Raw genomic sequence first — 14,317 nt, forward strand, 5'->3', positions numbered from 1 at the left:
GTCTAGAGGTTTAGGGTTTTTGCTGAGGTCAGAATTATTGAAGAATTAAAGCTGCTCCATTCTTAGCATTGAGAGAAACCTACCTGAAAGAAGAAGAAATAAGGTTACAATACATTATAATAGTAAAGGCTCCAAAAACCTCGGTCATAGAGGAAAGGTCTTGTAGCTGTTTGTGTCTTGAACATGGCAGTAAAAGCCTTTCTGCTGTCATTGGGCTACAAAGTGGCATTCTTTTAAAAACAGAAGACAACATCTCGTCTTCATGGGAACAAATTGGAAACTTTTTGTTTTAGGAGGTGTTTTTATTAATGTTTTTAAGTGTGTAACAGTCACTCATTAATTCTTCAAAAAATGAACAAGAAAAACAATTGCTGGTAGCTCAAAAGATAATTACTGCTTTTTGTTGACCAATTATGTAGCAAAATGTCATATTTTTTTAAACCTGTTAAAATGAGGAATTACAACGTTATTGTAAGGGGAAATATTCCCAACTGAGGAGGATGTGGAAGTGACTGCCTGACCCATGGTCTGATGTTCCGCCCACCTCACCATCCTTTACGCCAATTGGTTCCTTTGTCTGCCAATCAAACTATGTCACAAAGGTGTTGTTCAGCCGCCTTTGACAGGTATGATGTTGTTGACAACAAGGGGACCACGGCAACCGACAGCGGCTGACCCACTTGGTTCCGTGTGTAGTTTCTAGTGTTAAACGTGAGGAAATGCTGCTTAGATTGAAACGGAACGTTTTCCTCGACAGCTACAGCGGACTGGAGATGACTGAAGCCTGTGGATGTAGCCTAGCAGTCTGCTAGCTGGCAGACCAGTGAGAAAGGTAGCCATTGTTTGAGTTGTTGGCTAACATGGCAACGAAAGCTAACAGCGTCGGCTAGACGGGCTTCACTACGGTGTTATTGTAGAAGATACAGGTAAGCAAGTATAAATATTAACATACGAACGTTAACCAAGGTTTTGAGAGGTCATTGTGAAAGATTAGGAGGTATAAATACTGCTTGTGGGACGTTTATTTGCTACTGTTAGCAGCTGGAATTGTATTGAGGCGACTTCCAACTCCATTCATCTCCGTTGTCAGGCAGCTAGTTGCTAACGTTACAGGAGTTGATCTCTTTTCGCCGTCCTTAAACTGTGATGGTGCGGTCAACCACCGTAATACAACATGTTAAATGTAGCCAGAGACAAACTACACAATGGTCTATCGTTGCCTGTTACATGACAAACTATCCATTTGCGTCATGGCTTGTTAAGGACAACACCGGGCCTCTTATGCTAACATTATACTGCCAACAATCAGAGACAGTTTATTATTAAGTGTTTGACATCTTATCATGGACATGAGTCCTTACTTAAGACTCCTTAACTTAGTTTAAAGGATCAGCGTTTAAAATGATCTCACAGCAGCAGCCTGTGAACAACTGCATTTCAAAACACAACTGTACTCCAAAACACAAAAGGAAAAGATAACATGATAATATATCAAATCCAAACATTATTCTAATCAGTCAGGTGTCCATGAGAAAAACTGCAATTTATATGAATCTCTTGTGCTGCTTTTAACAGTATTTTGGGTGATACGTTGTCTTCTTTTATTCAGAATAATAAATGTATGATTGGACCAACTTGCCTTTGACGCATATTAAATGTTGTAAGATGTCGGTGGGTCAAGTGACATAAGAGTTGATCTGTCACAGGCTGGGGTCAGGCAAAGGAAACTTCACAGACGGCTTATATAACACACCTGATCCTCTTGAATTTTGGCCAGGAAGTAAAATGCTGCACTGAATCTTTTATGAGCGGGTTGCACATGTTTGCTGCCGCTGATGAATGCCCTTGTGCTAACATAATTGCTAACATACTATATTTAAAGCAGGAAGTTTCAAGCTTGCTGACTAGGAAGCACATTTATCATATTTACGACACTGGATTGCAGGGGCAGGGAATGGTTCAACTAATGAAACCCTCTTAAAAGTGTTGAGAATCATGCAGTGCTTTTGTTTCTTCTCACAGCTATGGTCCTCCTGCATGATGTGTGACGGTCGTGAGGATAGTGAGCAGTGCCTGTTCCTCTCTCCTTCCTCCTGCGCCGGCCCTCTCTTTTAACCGTATCCCAGAAGTCTCTCTCCCATCCTGCCAAGATGACCGACAGGAAAGAGCCACCTTTCTTTAATGACGACAGTGTGGGAGCATTTCACTATAAGCTCCCTTTCTATGACACTATGGAGCTCTTCATAGAGACCCTGACAGGAACCTGTTTTGAGCTGCGTGTGTTGCCTTTTGAGGCTGTCATTTCAGTCAAGGCAAAGATCCAGAGGCTGGAAGGTAAACAACACTTAAATGTGTATCTTTTGCATGTGTATTGAGCGAGCAGGCTCCATCAGTTATTTGATAGACTGGGTTGAGGACAAGTCATTGTTTTTACCATTCTGTATCACCTATCTAGTCTACTGAGGTTTTCCCACTCTATTAGTCGGTTTGTGGTTTTGACTCGGATAAAAGTGTTCTATCATGCTTAATGTAACGTGGTGGGAAAAAGAAATAGGCAGAAAACTCTTGGTTACACTCTGAGATTATGGCGCTTAGACTTATTGTCAATATAAACCTTCATTTGTGTTGAGTATGGCTGTCGGTGTAAAACAAATCTAGCTAGAGTCTTTGGTTAAAAATGTAATATTTAATCTATAATGATTTGTCCTAATGTAAAATCAGTGTATAAGCACAACAGACAGCCGCTTTTTCCAAACAATGGATGCTCATAAAATGTCCTATCATTCCTATAGTTGGTCTCCTTGTTGATACATAATGGACGACGCTAGTAACTTGCTGAATCACAAATCCAAACCATCTTAAAAGCTGTTTGCTGACTTTGTGAAAGGCAACTGCCTTTATAATATGTCAACATATCTGTGAACTCACCTGTTGGCTTGTCTCTCGAGTGACGAATCATATGCACCATGAGAGAACACAGCAACTGTGTTTTTCAGTGTGGTTTAGGATTAGGCGTTGTGGGTTGTGTTGACATTTTCCTGAATGAATAATCTATTAGTTCATTTATTTCGACTTTGGCTCTCCTTTTCTGTAGATCAAGATGACTTTTTATATCTGCATTCTTTGCTGCTGATTTCATTTTTGTTTATAATGGCCTCTGTGTGCTCTGTGTGTGAAGAGGTGTGCCAGCCAAGCCAAGTGAGTGTGTGGTGTAGAAAACCACTCAGCAATGAAAGGACCAGTGCTCACTCACTAACACTGGCTCCGGTCCAGCACCGGTTCAGGGAGTTGACTCATTGTGGGCACAGAGAGCTTCCTGACCACGCATACACTGCATCTCATGTTAAGGAGTAGCTAGTCTAGAGAGCCTTCATATTCATTAGGCCGTCAGCCCTCAACTAGACCTTACTACTTTGTTCTCATTTGAGATAAATGTGGCTGTATTTGATTCCAACCCTAATGTATTTCACAGTTGTATCTTGTAAACACTTGAGCACATCAAGTTTTAGTTTTCTTTCTTCTAATTTAGACAATTTTAGTTCATGCAATTGTTGTGGGATCTGCCCTTTTTCAGCAATTACATGGTTCTGTCTTAAGGGGGCAGACAAGTATCATCGATATCGCTGTATGGATGCTTCTTTTGGCAGCCTTTCTACTTTGCTTGAGTGTCAGATGAGTGATTTTATGTTCTGAAATAGGTCCTTGTCAACCTTGCTTATTTTCTCTCCTACCCTCTCTCCGACTGTCTGTAAAGGTATCCCTGTTGCCCAGCAACACCTAATCTGGAACAATCTGGAGCTGGACGATGAACATTGTCTTCATGACTATGGGTAAATCTATTTCTGCAAACCCTTTCTCTTCTTCAGAGCACTGACACTTTCTCTTCTTCAGAGCACTGACACTGAGGCAAAATCACACAGACATAAAGCTTGTTGGAGCAATTACTATCAATATGTTTGAAAACGCCCTGTGTTCGTCTAGCCATTTGCCTGTGTACTTTAAAAGCCTTCTGTCTGCGGTGGGGACTCAGTCTTAATTCAGATCAACATATCATACATGAGCCAGAGAGATGTTGAGGCAGATGAGATAAGTGACATACTGGTCATGTGAAGAGTGCTTGCTCCTCCACTTGTATCAGTTTATGAGATGCAGACCTCACCCTCCAGTGCTCCGCCGGCTGCAGATGCTTCTATTGTTATGAATGCTTGTCAGTTAATTTTCCACATGAACAGCCTCTGGTGAGCTCTTGCCTGGCTCGCCTATCAAACTGCAGCATGTTTTTGAAGTTTGAGCAGCAGAGGGGTAGAGTAGGCAACGAAACATCTGCTCATCAGAAACAAATGTTCCTGTGGAATTCCCTGTCGTGCACTTAAGTTCATCTGGAAATCATCCCGACCCTTGGAGTGCTGTTCACTTTGTAGAGTAGCATCTCTTTTCTGCCTCGGAAGTAAAGCATTTGACTCTAAACTTAAATGTGTTGCTCACTATGGAATTGGTTACATCCTTCTTCACTTATCTGCCGTATTGATCATCAGTTTGTTTGTGCTTGCAGCATTGCAGAGGGCTGCACTTTGAAGCTGGTCTTAGCTATGAGGGGAGGGCCAATTAACACCAGGAGAGGTAAGTCAAAAGAACTGTACATCCACATGTCAGACATCTATACTCGTATATATCAATGTCTTTTTTAATTCCCTAACACTTTATGGAATTGACCTCTCTTCTTTTGTCAGTTACAATGGAGGATCCTATCAAAGATGTTACTGAGCTAATGGAGAACACAAAGGAGGAGGGGTGGGAGAAAAGCCTGTCCAACAAGCAAGTTACGTTTGTGGTCTATCGGGAAAATGACCAACTAAACTTCTTCCGAGTGGTCGACAGAGGAGATGGCACCCTGACTCCTCTGTCTGAATCTCTGAGGTTCGTATATTATGATAAAGTCCTTGTGATTTAATTGAAATGATCATGTCGTTATATAATTATCTGTATAAGTACTGACAATATGCATATAGAAAGAATTTGCTCACGTTGAAATGCTGTAACATTAGAAACAGACTTTTGCATTAGGTTCTGATGCTTTAGACTGGTTCCAAGATAAAAGCGACATAGATGACGAACATACAAGATAAACAAGTATAATTATCTAATGATACAGCCAGCGTGGAGTCGAGTACTTCCCTTTGTTTATTTAATGTTAGTTGTGGCAGTGAGTTGAATGAGCACGGCCTCTGTAAGGACTGCCCACGGCTCTGAAGGATCACTAATGGGAAGACTGTTTTGCCTTTGATATTTTCCAGTGGTGGCTCCTTGTACAATGTGTGTGCCGAGGAGGAGGAGGAGGATGAGGAGGATGAGGAGGATGAGGAGGATGTAGAGAGTTCCACAGCTGCACTGCAAAGCCTCGAGAACTCCATCACCATGAACAAAATGAAGCTGCTCAAAGCCAAGATGGAGGACATGAACCTCAACAAAAAGGTTGGAAGCTGGGATATCAGAAACCTTTAAATTGTACCCGCTGTCAAAGCTGGCCTCAATCACATTTTTTCCCCATTTTAAATGTAGATGCTTTGAAAAACAAGCATTTTACCCTGTTTTTCATGTCAATAATTTATACATAAAATAGAAAAGGACACCAAACGATTCTACTCAACACAACTGCTTCTCATATCATACACTAACATGGTAGTCTGCAACCATTTTGCATAATGCAGACGTACTGCGCCAAACACTCATTTGCATGTGTTTGTAAGACGGCAGAGCTTCTCATTACAATAAACTGTACTGGCTCTTTAAAAATTGTTATTTTTTATGATTAATTTATACCAGCAGCTTAAGTCAAGTGATAAGATAACCACCTTGGTTTTATAATGTCACAGTATCGGGGCCAAATACTCGAGCAGTGCATATGAGAGGATGCTGACTGTTTTCTGTGTCTCTTGTCTTCCAGCCGAAGAAGTCAGCTAAGGTTAAACCCCGGCCCCCCGTCAGCCCACATCCCAGCGGGGTCTCAGTGGGTTCCTCCAGCACACGTCACCATCATCGCCTCTTTCGTTCGCTCCACCAGATCAACCAGCCTTGGCAGTCAAATGCACAACTACCTCCATTCGCAGACCACAAATCCACAGACCCCGCCCCGGCCTCGGCTGCTGCCCACTTCTCTATCCCGAGACGCCCCCCTCCGCCATACACCTCCCCTTCTTGTTATATGCTTCAGGAAGAGGAGGCATGGGAGACGTGCCCTCCCTTTGCAAAGATCCGGCCCCCTCCCAAAGTGTCCCGATTGGACATTGGTAGCAGCAGGTTAATGAGGGACTGTGTGTACCCTCAGCTCCCCCCGCTGTGTATCAGGGGGCCGCCTGACTCCACCTTTGACTCCACCTTTGACCCCTTAGAGCCCCCAGGGGACGCAGTCCGGCTGAGGTTGTTAGAGGAAGCTGCCGGGCTGGGGGTGGCAGGAGCTCCATTTGGGGACCTGTTAGACCCTCTGAGTTTGGATGTGTCCCCCCAGCCTGAGGGAGGTTGTCGGCCCCTTGAGGTTGACACTCAGCACCAGTTTCCACTCTCCCCCTCCCCACTCAGTACCTGGACACTTGGGACAAGTGACACGTTCACCAGCAGAAGGGATGAGATGCAGCTGGGCACACCTCTCCATATCAACCCCCCCTCCCCATTGCCCATATATACGTCGACATCCACTACCACCAGACCGCTGGCCCAAGCGTTCGATTCCACCCTCTCCTGTTTACAGCCCATCCTTCAAGCCGCAGCACAAGTAAAGCCAGGCCGCACTTTCCCTCACCCCCCCATCGCCTCCTCACCTCACCCACCACGCCTCCACGCCGTTAAAGTAGAGTCACCTGGAAAGAGGCCAGAGCTTATCTCCAAGAGGGAAGCAAGAGGCATCACTAAGATGGCCAACCAAGCCTGTAAGGAGCCGCTGGGGTCCCTGAACCCCTCTGAACTCTTAGCTTCTCTTTCCACCAGAGCCCCAGGCAGCAGCAGCAGCAGCAGGGACCTTGGAGAGAGTCTATGGCTCGCGCTGGCGTTGCCCCCTGCCTCTGCCTCGGGGCCCGGCAGCCTCGACTCCAGGCTGCCCCCCATACCATCCAACAGGCTCCTGCAGGGTGAGCTGATTAGACAAATGTCACCGCTGCACCGAGCTGCAGCCTCCTACATGGTGAGGACAGGGATGTGTCAGGGGGAATATGTTCTATTAAAATGCTCTAGTTGAAAATCCTCAGACATTAACCCTTATGTGACACTGAGGTATACTAAATGTACGGTTTAAGTGATGCAATGTTTTTTCAGTGAAATTCGTAACATTTCAAGTGTATCATATTTGCAAAATATACTCCCTACTTTTAAAATCATCACTTCTCTCAATATATTTGAGTCTTTTCAAAACCGCCACACTTTTTGATGTATGTTTCATTCCATATTGACAACGTTAAGCTCTTTTCCAGCACAACATTGAGTACAAATGCTGATTGTTCTTAAGATAAAGCACTGCAGTTGATTTATTGATTTGCTGTAACAATATTTGCTGTTTTCTCAGGCCTCCAGCAATCTTGCATCAGCTGGGGGAGGCATGACTTCATTTGGGAGAATAGGTAAGCAAGACCAGCAGATCATTTCTGTTATTCAATTAAACACTAACAAAAAAAAGTGGTGTGTTGCGATGGTGGGATTACATATTTAAGTTGTGTTAAATGTTTTGTACTAGAGTATTGTTACTGAACAGTTCTGAACTAATATGCAGTTCTTGGGAGGCGCAGTGAGGTTGTTATGTGAAAGCCTTCAGTGCACGTTGAGCACTAAAACAAAGAACCGCAAGGTTTTAAATATGAATTATTGCTACAACTGCAGAAGCAGCACTAATATTAGAACGTGACCGGCCTACACACAAGCACACTTACTTATTTATGTTGATCACTGATGCGCTTTTACTGCAGACAGAGAATAAGGAAACATATATATTGAGTAGTGAGTCAAGACACTTTCCTTTTGCTCTATTAGTGGACATTTATCAGTATTTCCACAGGCTGAGAATTGTTTGATGGTGGTCAAGAATCGACTGCATTCAATAACCCAACAACACTTAAAGAATGACTTTTAAATCTGTCTATACTTTCACATACAATTCCACACAGAGCTTTAAAAGGAATAATAATAATAACGACAGGAATCATTTTGGTATTAAAGTGGGCATCAAAAATAATATCCATCCATCACGAAGTATGATGACCATACAGAATTGATTAATTTAGTCCTTTGATCAATTTATTTAGAACACAGTAATAATAGCTCCTGGTCTTTTCGGTCTTACCTTCAGCAGCTTTACACTCCTACACTCCTCTCCTACTTCTAAATAGATGCCCACCAGCATTGTCAGATTATATGGAAACTCTCTGAAACGAAATGTCCTCAGTGGTGTTTGTCTGCAGCCTGAAGAGGCCATTCAAGTCAAACTACACTCCACTTTGTTATCGTCCTGACTGTTTTTGTGTTTTTTTTGCTCAAAAGTGAGTCATCCCTCCACTGTGAGATTGCGTGTGCTCCCCTAAGGATCTCTCTTCATTTGATATTGTTTATTGTTTCCTCAGTCAGGACATGTTCCACTTTGATACAAAACATCCTCTTATTGATGATGCACGATGATCCCCCTCCATGTTTACCTGCAGGGATTGTTGGGAAGTTGTTAGCGGTGGATGCTGCATTCAGTGCACCAGACCAGAGAGTCGTCCCCCCCCCCCCCCCCCACACACACTTTGAGCTCTTGAGTGCAGTTGTTTTTGTGACTCCTCTGTAATAAGCAAAATAATGAGATGCTTCAAACCTAAACCTGGTCATAACAAACAAGTTCTCTGTATTTTGGGCTTGTTGCTTAAAGTGGGTACTCGCTTTGTCATCATTGGATAATGTGTAGGTAAAATCCAGATAAACATTATTAGGAAAGTTGAGTGTCGTGAACTTTTTTTTCTAAACAAGAGAATTTGTCAAATGTGCTTTGGTCTGAATATATTTGAACCCACTGTTTGTCTGCATGGCAGCAGATTAAAGTGCACAAGACAAATAGAAATCCAATCCCACGCCTAGGTGCTTGACAGCGAGCTTCCTGTAGCTAATAATTAATTAATAATAATTCCTTACATTTATTATAGCGCTTTTTCAATGACTCAAAGCACTTTACATATACACATATATCATACATGCAATGGTCAGATACTGTGGACAATACCCACAGGAGCAAGTTCAGGTGAAGTGTCTTGCCCAAGGACACACCGGCTTTCACCCCTTGATCTGATGATCATTGCACAGCGCACTGCGCCACACCGTCCATCTTCACGCCTCGAGGTCATCGAGGCGCTTTTACAAGTACACATTGGTATCATACATGTACTGTGGACAATACCCACAGGAGCAAATCCGGGTGAAGTGTCTTGCCCAAGGACACAACGGCCTGACGCAGTGGCGGCAGGAGCGGGTTTCGAACTGGAGTTCCCCAGCACTCCCCCTTGATCCGTAGCTGTCACTTTCATCTGTATGCTGCTGTATCCCCACGACTCACAAACCCTGGCGAGCTGCATGCTTCCACAGACACGACTATGACGGCTACAAGCTGACATGAACCAGTGTTCATGTCAAAAATGTCAAAATTACAACAAGGTAATGTTTAATTTGGCAAATCCTAAAAATGGCCTGAAACTGAACTCAAACGATTATCTGCAGCTACCGAAGAAAAGCAGTATCACACGTATACGGTTTACATTGAGTTGAATTGACTACAATTATTTTTAATTGCACACTTTATGAATCCAGCTTGAACTATCAGAACTATCAAGGAAACCCTATATATATATTCATATGTGTGAACATTGTGTTTGAGGGATAATTTTCTGGCAGTTTTTCTTTCCTGTGGGTATCAGGTGACAACATAACAGACATACTGATGCATGAATGAAAGCAATCTCCTTGTGCTCAGTGAAATGGCAAGAAACTTAGACAAAATAAAGTAAATGGTGAAGAATTCCATGTTTTTAGAATTGTGCAGTGAGACTTTAAAAGTGCATTGCCTTTTCTGGCCACATTCCAGTGTGCGATTTCACAGCAGGTGTTTTGCCTTTTGTCAGCTTGTGAAAATGGCTGCTTACCGTTGTTGGGGTTTGGTTAGAAGTACAACAGAGAAGTGCTATTTCTTTACTTTAGAACAGTGGTCACCAACCTTTTTAAGCCCAAGATCACCAACCTCGGCCTAGGTGAAAGGCGAGATCTACCTATTGCAGAATTGAGTGAAAAAGACGGCCCAGACAGTGCTTCCAATTTGAGGCCTTTTATATAGACTAATTGCATCTGAATTACTGTTACAATGAAGACTCCATAATCAGCTCACGGCATATAGGCAGGGGCAAAGTGCTCTTTTTTATGAGTGGGGGGCGGACCTCACCTCCTCTAGGGGGGTCCTCACCTCCTCTAGGTCCTCACCTCCTCTAGGGGGGTCCGGGTGGATGCTCCCCCGGGAAGATTTTTTTGTTAAATATTGAAGTTGAAAGCATCATAGTATTTCATACCTGTTTTTCATTTATTCTCTTATTGTTTGTATAACTATAATGATCATATGAAGGTGTGCCTCGGAAATAATCTTTTGAATAATTTGTGACAAAACCGTTCTAAACACTCAGAGCTTTAGCTCACCTGAGCGTGTATTTCCATGCAACTCTCTGATTGGTCTGGTGACTTGCCTCTGTTGCATTCACTGAACACGGGAAATTGCAGTCCTGCCGTCCTCTCTTGTGTCATGATGAGGTTCACGTAAAGCACGGTTAATGTATTATATTATTAAGGTGTCTCAATATATACGTCAATCAAGTGGCACCTGCTAACGGGGTGGTGGATGATAGGTTTACATCTAAAAACGTATTTTTCAAACACTATTATTTTTATTTTATTTTTATTTTTATTGTTACTTTTTTTTTTTTAACGGTCCGCGATCTACCCGCACATCGACTGGTTGGCGACCACTGCTTTTGAAGGTTCTGCGTTGAACATTTCATGGCTTGAAGATTTCTGTGAAGAATTTCGCTTGAGCACATTGAAGTCTGTAAAATGGAAAAAGGAAGCGCATATTGAAGCAAAGGTTGTGAAATGTTCTTCCAGTAATGCTGTGTGCAGACATGAAGCACACTTACAATGGAATATTGTATGATAGAGGCAATATTTGGGCTGTGTATAGATTGATACAAACCTTTTCTATACACAATCAACTATTCCACACAGGCTCTTGTGGGGTAAGTAATAAATGTTTCCCCTATTCTCAGGCACTCCAACATACCTCCTACCTCCTGTCAAGGCTCCCACGGGCAGCAAGAAGAAGAGCACAAAGCACTGCTTCCTCTGTGGCAAGAAGACTGGCCTGGCCACGAGCTACGAGTGCAGGTACAAGCGCCTGCAGCGTTTCCATCTGCGCTCACTCGCCGCCTGACTCTAAATCAAGTCTCTCCCTATTTGTCATTCTTGTCCTTGAAGCAGCCATTTTAGTAGAAAATAGTCCTTTCCTTGCTCAACATCTAGTCCCTCAGCCATCTCTCTAAAGTGGACATACGTCTCTGTTCACTGCTTGTTCTGCCACAAGTTATTAGCTTTATCAAAGGTTGTTCCTTGTGACAACAATCTGGATCACTTCCTTCTCTTGGGCCGTGTCCGGGGAGTACACCCTGAATCTGATGCAACCGTATGTAACTCACAACTCAATTGCAGATAGTTAAAAGTAGAGAAAACGCTTATCTTTTTACAAATAGACTGATGTGAATACAGAGATAAAAGAACACAAAGGAGGCTAAGCTACTGCTGGGAGTAATGGGACTCTCCATTCATACTCAGCAGAATAGCCATGGAGAATTTCAATGGATAATGTCTTGATTGTAAGGTGTACTATAATATGAAATAGTGTTTGTTTAGAGTTTTTGCATTAATACCAAAATGTCTGTTTCATTTTAAATCAGGTGTGGACACAACTTCTGTGCCACCCACCGCTATGCTGAGCTGCATGACTGCACGTATGACTACAAGAGTGCCGGACGGAGATATCTGCAGGACACCAACCCTCTGATCAGTGCCCCCAAGCTGCCTAAGATCTAAAGCGAGCAACCCTGTGGAGCTACAGGTTAAACTGACTTAATGGAAGAGATTCTGCAAATCATTTCTAGCATAAAAAAAGGAACTTATTCACCACTGTGTGCTTTTTTTAATCTGCCAAGTTTGCTTAGAATTTAAATAAAAAAATTCTGTAAAGCCAATTGTGAACAAAACGAGAGTGGACTGAAATGGCAAAGAACTAATTATCACTTCTTGACAATGTGAAGATGTTTATCCTTTTTTAACTGTTACCTTGTTCTTTTATCATTGCCTAAAAACAAAACAACAAAAAAACTGTGCTTGTAGTTAGGAAGTATCTGCTAAATATATCTGGTGCACGTTCAGAGATATCTACTTTTAATTTTGTCAGCCTTTAAAAAAAGAAAAAAGACAATAGGACCGCTGCTGACTTTTCATTCGACAAGTCTTTGACAGATGCACTTTAGAACTATCATATTTATCCGTTTGGCTTTCCTAATTGTGTGGGAAAGGATACTTACATAGCTGTGTTTGTATTATGAAGTGTTCATGTTGTCAGATTTTTATATTCTCCACCTCTAAATGTCTTTCTTACACAGGCACATACATCACTAATGAAAGAGAACAGTACACCCACTTACTGATGAAATACTTAATATTTATTAATGAATAGTACTTATTTAAATTCAAGGCTGGTTTTTAAATAGCAAGTATGCGATGTGTGTAGGTGTGAATGTCAGTTGTAATCTGTATTCCTATCCAGTAAACTGTATTAAGATGGGTGGGGTTACTTACTTGTGGTATTTATGATGTGTATACAAGTAAGGTGGTTGCCATAAAAAATCTTTTGTAAGTCTTTTTTATTGCGCAGCTGTTGCAAAAACTTTAAATGCTGTTAGAGTATCTACTGGGTTTTGATCTAATAAAGTTTCTTTCCATACAGACAGTATATTACTGAGTCATCTGTAAGATTTCTGAGCCAACGCCTGTGTGATTATATTTCCAATTGACTGATTATTTTTACAGCAACAGATAATCCTTCTATGGTGAATTCATTTCTGTGCGGTGTCCTCAAATCTTGTTTCTTCACTTCCTCATTATTTGTACATTGCATCTTTGACCTTTCCAGCTGATCGCCTCAGTACACACTGCTGTGAAGTAGATGAGAAACTGTTTGCATTTGTTATCGCTGACTTATTCTTGTCCCATTAAGTACCCTGTTCTCCTGATGCAGATCCTCGGCTTGTTCCTAAGCAACAAGCTGAAATAATTGTTGCCCCGGTTAAACATTAGAAGACCTTCAAGTCTACAATTTGTAGCCAAAATTACGACCTTTAAGGTTCAGACCAACATCTTGTTAGGTCTTAGCGCTGTGTCACCATCAGGATAAACTTGTTATCATCGTATCAACGGCTAATTTCTGTTCCTGTAAAGGGCGTGTGCTATAATTGCCCTAAAAAGAAAACATGTTAATGCAATCACACACAACCTCAGACTTGAGAGCGAGATAATAATGAAGTGATGAAGCTTTTGGATCTGGTTCTGATGACTGTCCACAGACGTATTGACCAAACTAGGCTTCCTGCCACTGGTTCACTTTTTCAAATGTAACGTCGGCATATTTATATTTTGTCCGATAGAGCACATCAAAGCTGTAGTTTGTTTATATGTCTGCATGCAAAATACAAAAGAATCCGGGAGAGTGTAGTTCAAACAAAGTTGCTATCTGTAACTATGAGAACACTTTGTGGACTCAAAAATATGAATATATGAGTCACCGAGTATTCTCAGAAAATGTTCAAATGAAAAGTAGTTGCTTCTCATTATACACTCTGCTTTCACTTTGGATGCTGTTCCTGTGGAACAGACAAACCCTGACCTGAGTCACGTCTCAGGGTTTCATCTTCCCTCTCCTTGGTTTTGTCTGGCTTTGATCCAAGGTAATTGGGCTGTGCAGCATATAGAGCTGAAACACTGCTTAGTCTCTCCTGGCAGATAAATGCTCCTGAAAATGGAGATGGGCATATCAAAAAAAATGGAGTTAATTGCTCATGCTGATTTGCTTTCACAAAAACTACTGATTTGAGGGTTAAATTAAATATTATGTTTCATGTGGCCTCTCAAAAGAGCTGAATATATATAAAAAAACATATATATTTAAAAAGTACACAAATTGAAGGGTTAAGAGACCTGTATTAACCAAATGGTC

General features: G+C 41.9%; 1 protein-coding gene across 1 annotated transcript; it reads left to right on the top strand.

Moving 5' to 3' along the window:
• Positions 1–189: 189 nt before the first annotated feature.
• On the top strand, positions 190–13,057 carry zfand4 (zinc finger, AN1-type domain 4). Its single transcript, XM_034203756.1, has 10 exons — positions 190–926; positions 2,023–2,334; positions 3,755–3,830; positions 4,553–4,620; positions 4,731–4,917; positions 5,295–5,472; positions 5,945–7,174; positions 7,553–7,607; positions 11,313–11,430; positions 11,997–13,057. The coding sequence occupies exons 2-10, from the start codon at positions 2,151–2,153 to the stop codon at positions 12,130–12,132; spliced, it is 2,232 nt and encodes a 743-aa protein (XP_034059647.1). The 5' UTR covers positions 190–926; positions 2,023–2,150; the 3' UTR covers positions 12,133–13,057.
• Positions 13,058–14,317: the final 1,260 nt, after the last annotated feature.

The sequence above is a fragment of the Gymnodraco acuticeps genome, unplaced genomic scaffold, assembly GCF_902827175.1.
Source record: "Gymnodraco acuticeps unplaced genomic scaffold, fGymAcu1.1, whole genome shotgun sequence".
Taxonomy (NCBI): Eukaryota; Metazoa; Chordata; class Actinopteri; order Perciformes; family Bathydraconidae; genus Gymnodraco; species Gymnodraco acuticeps.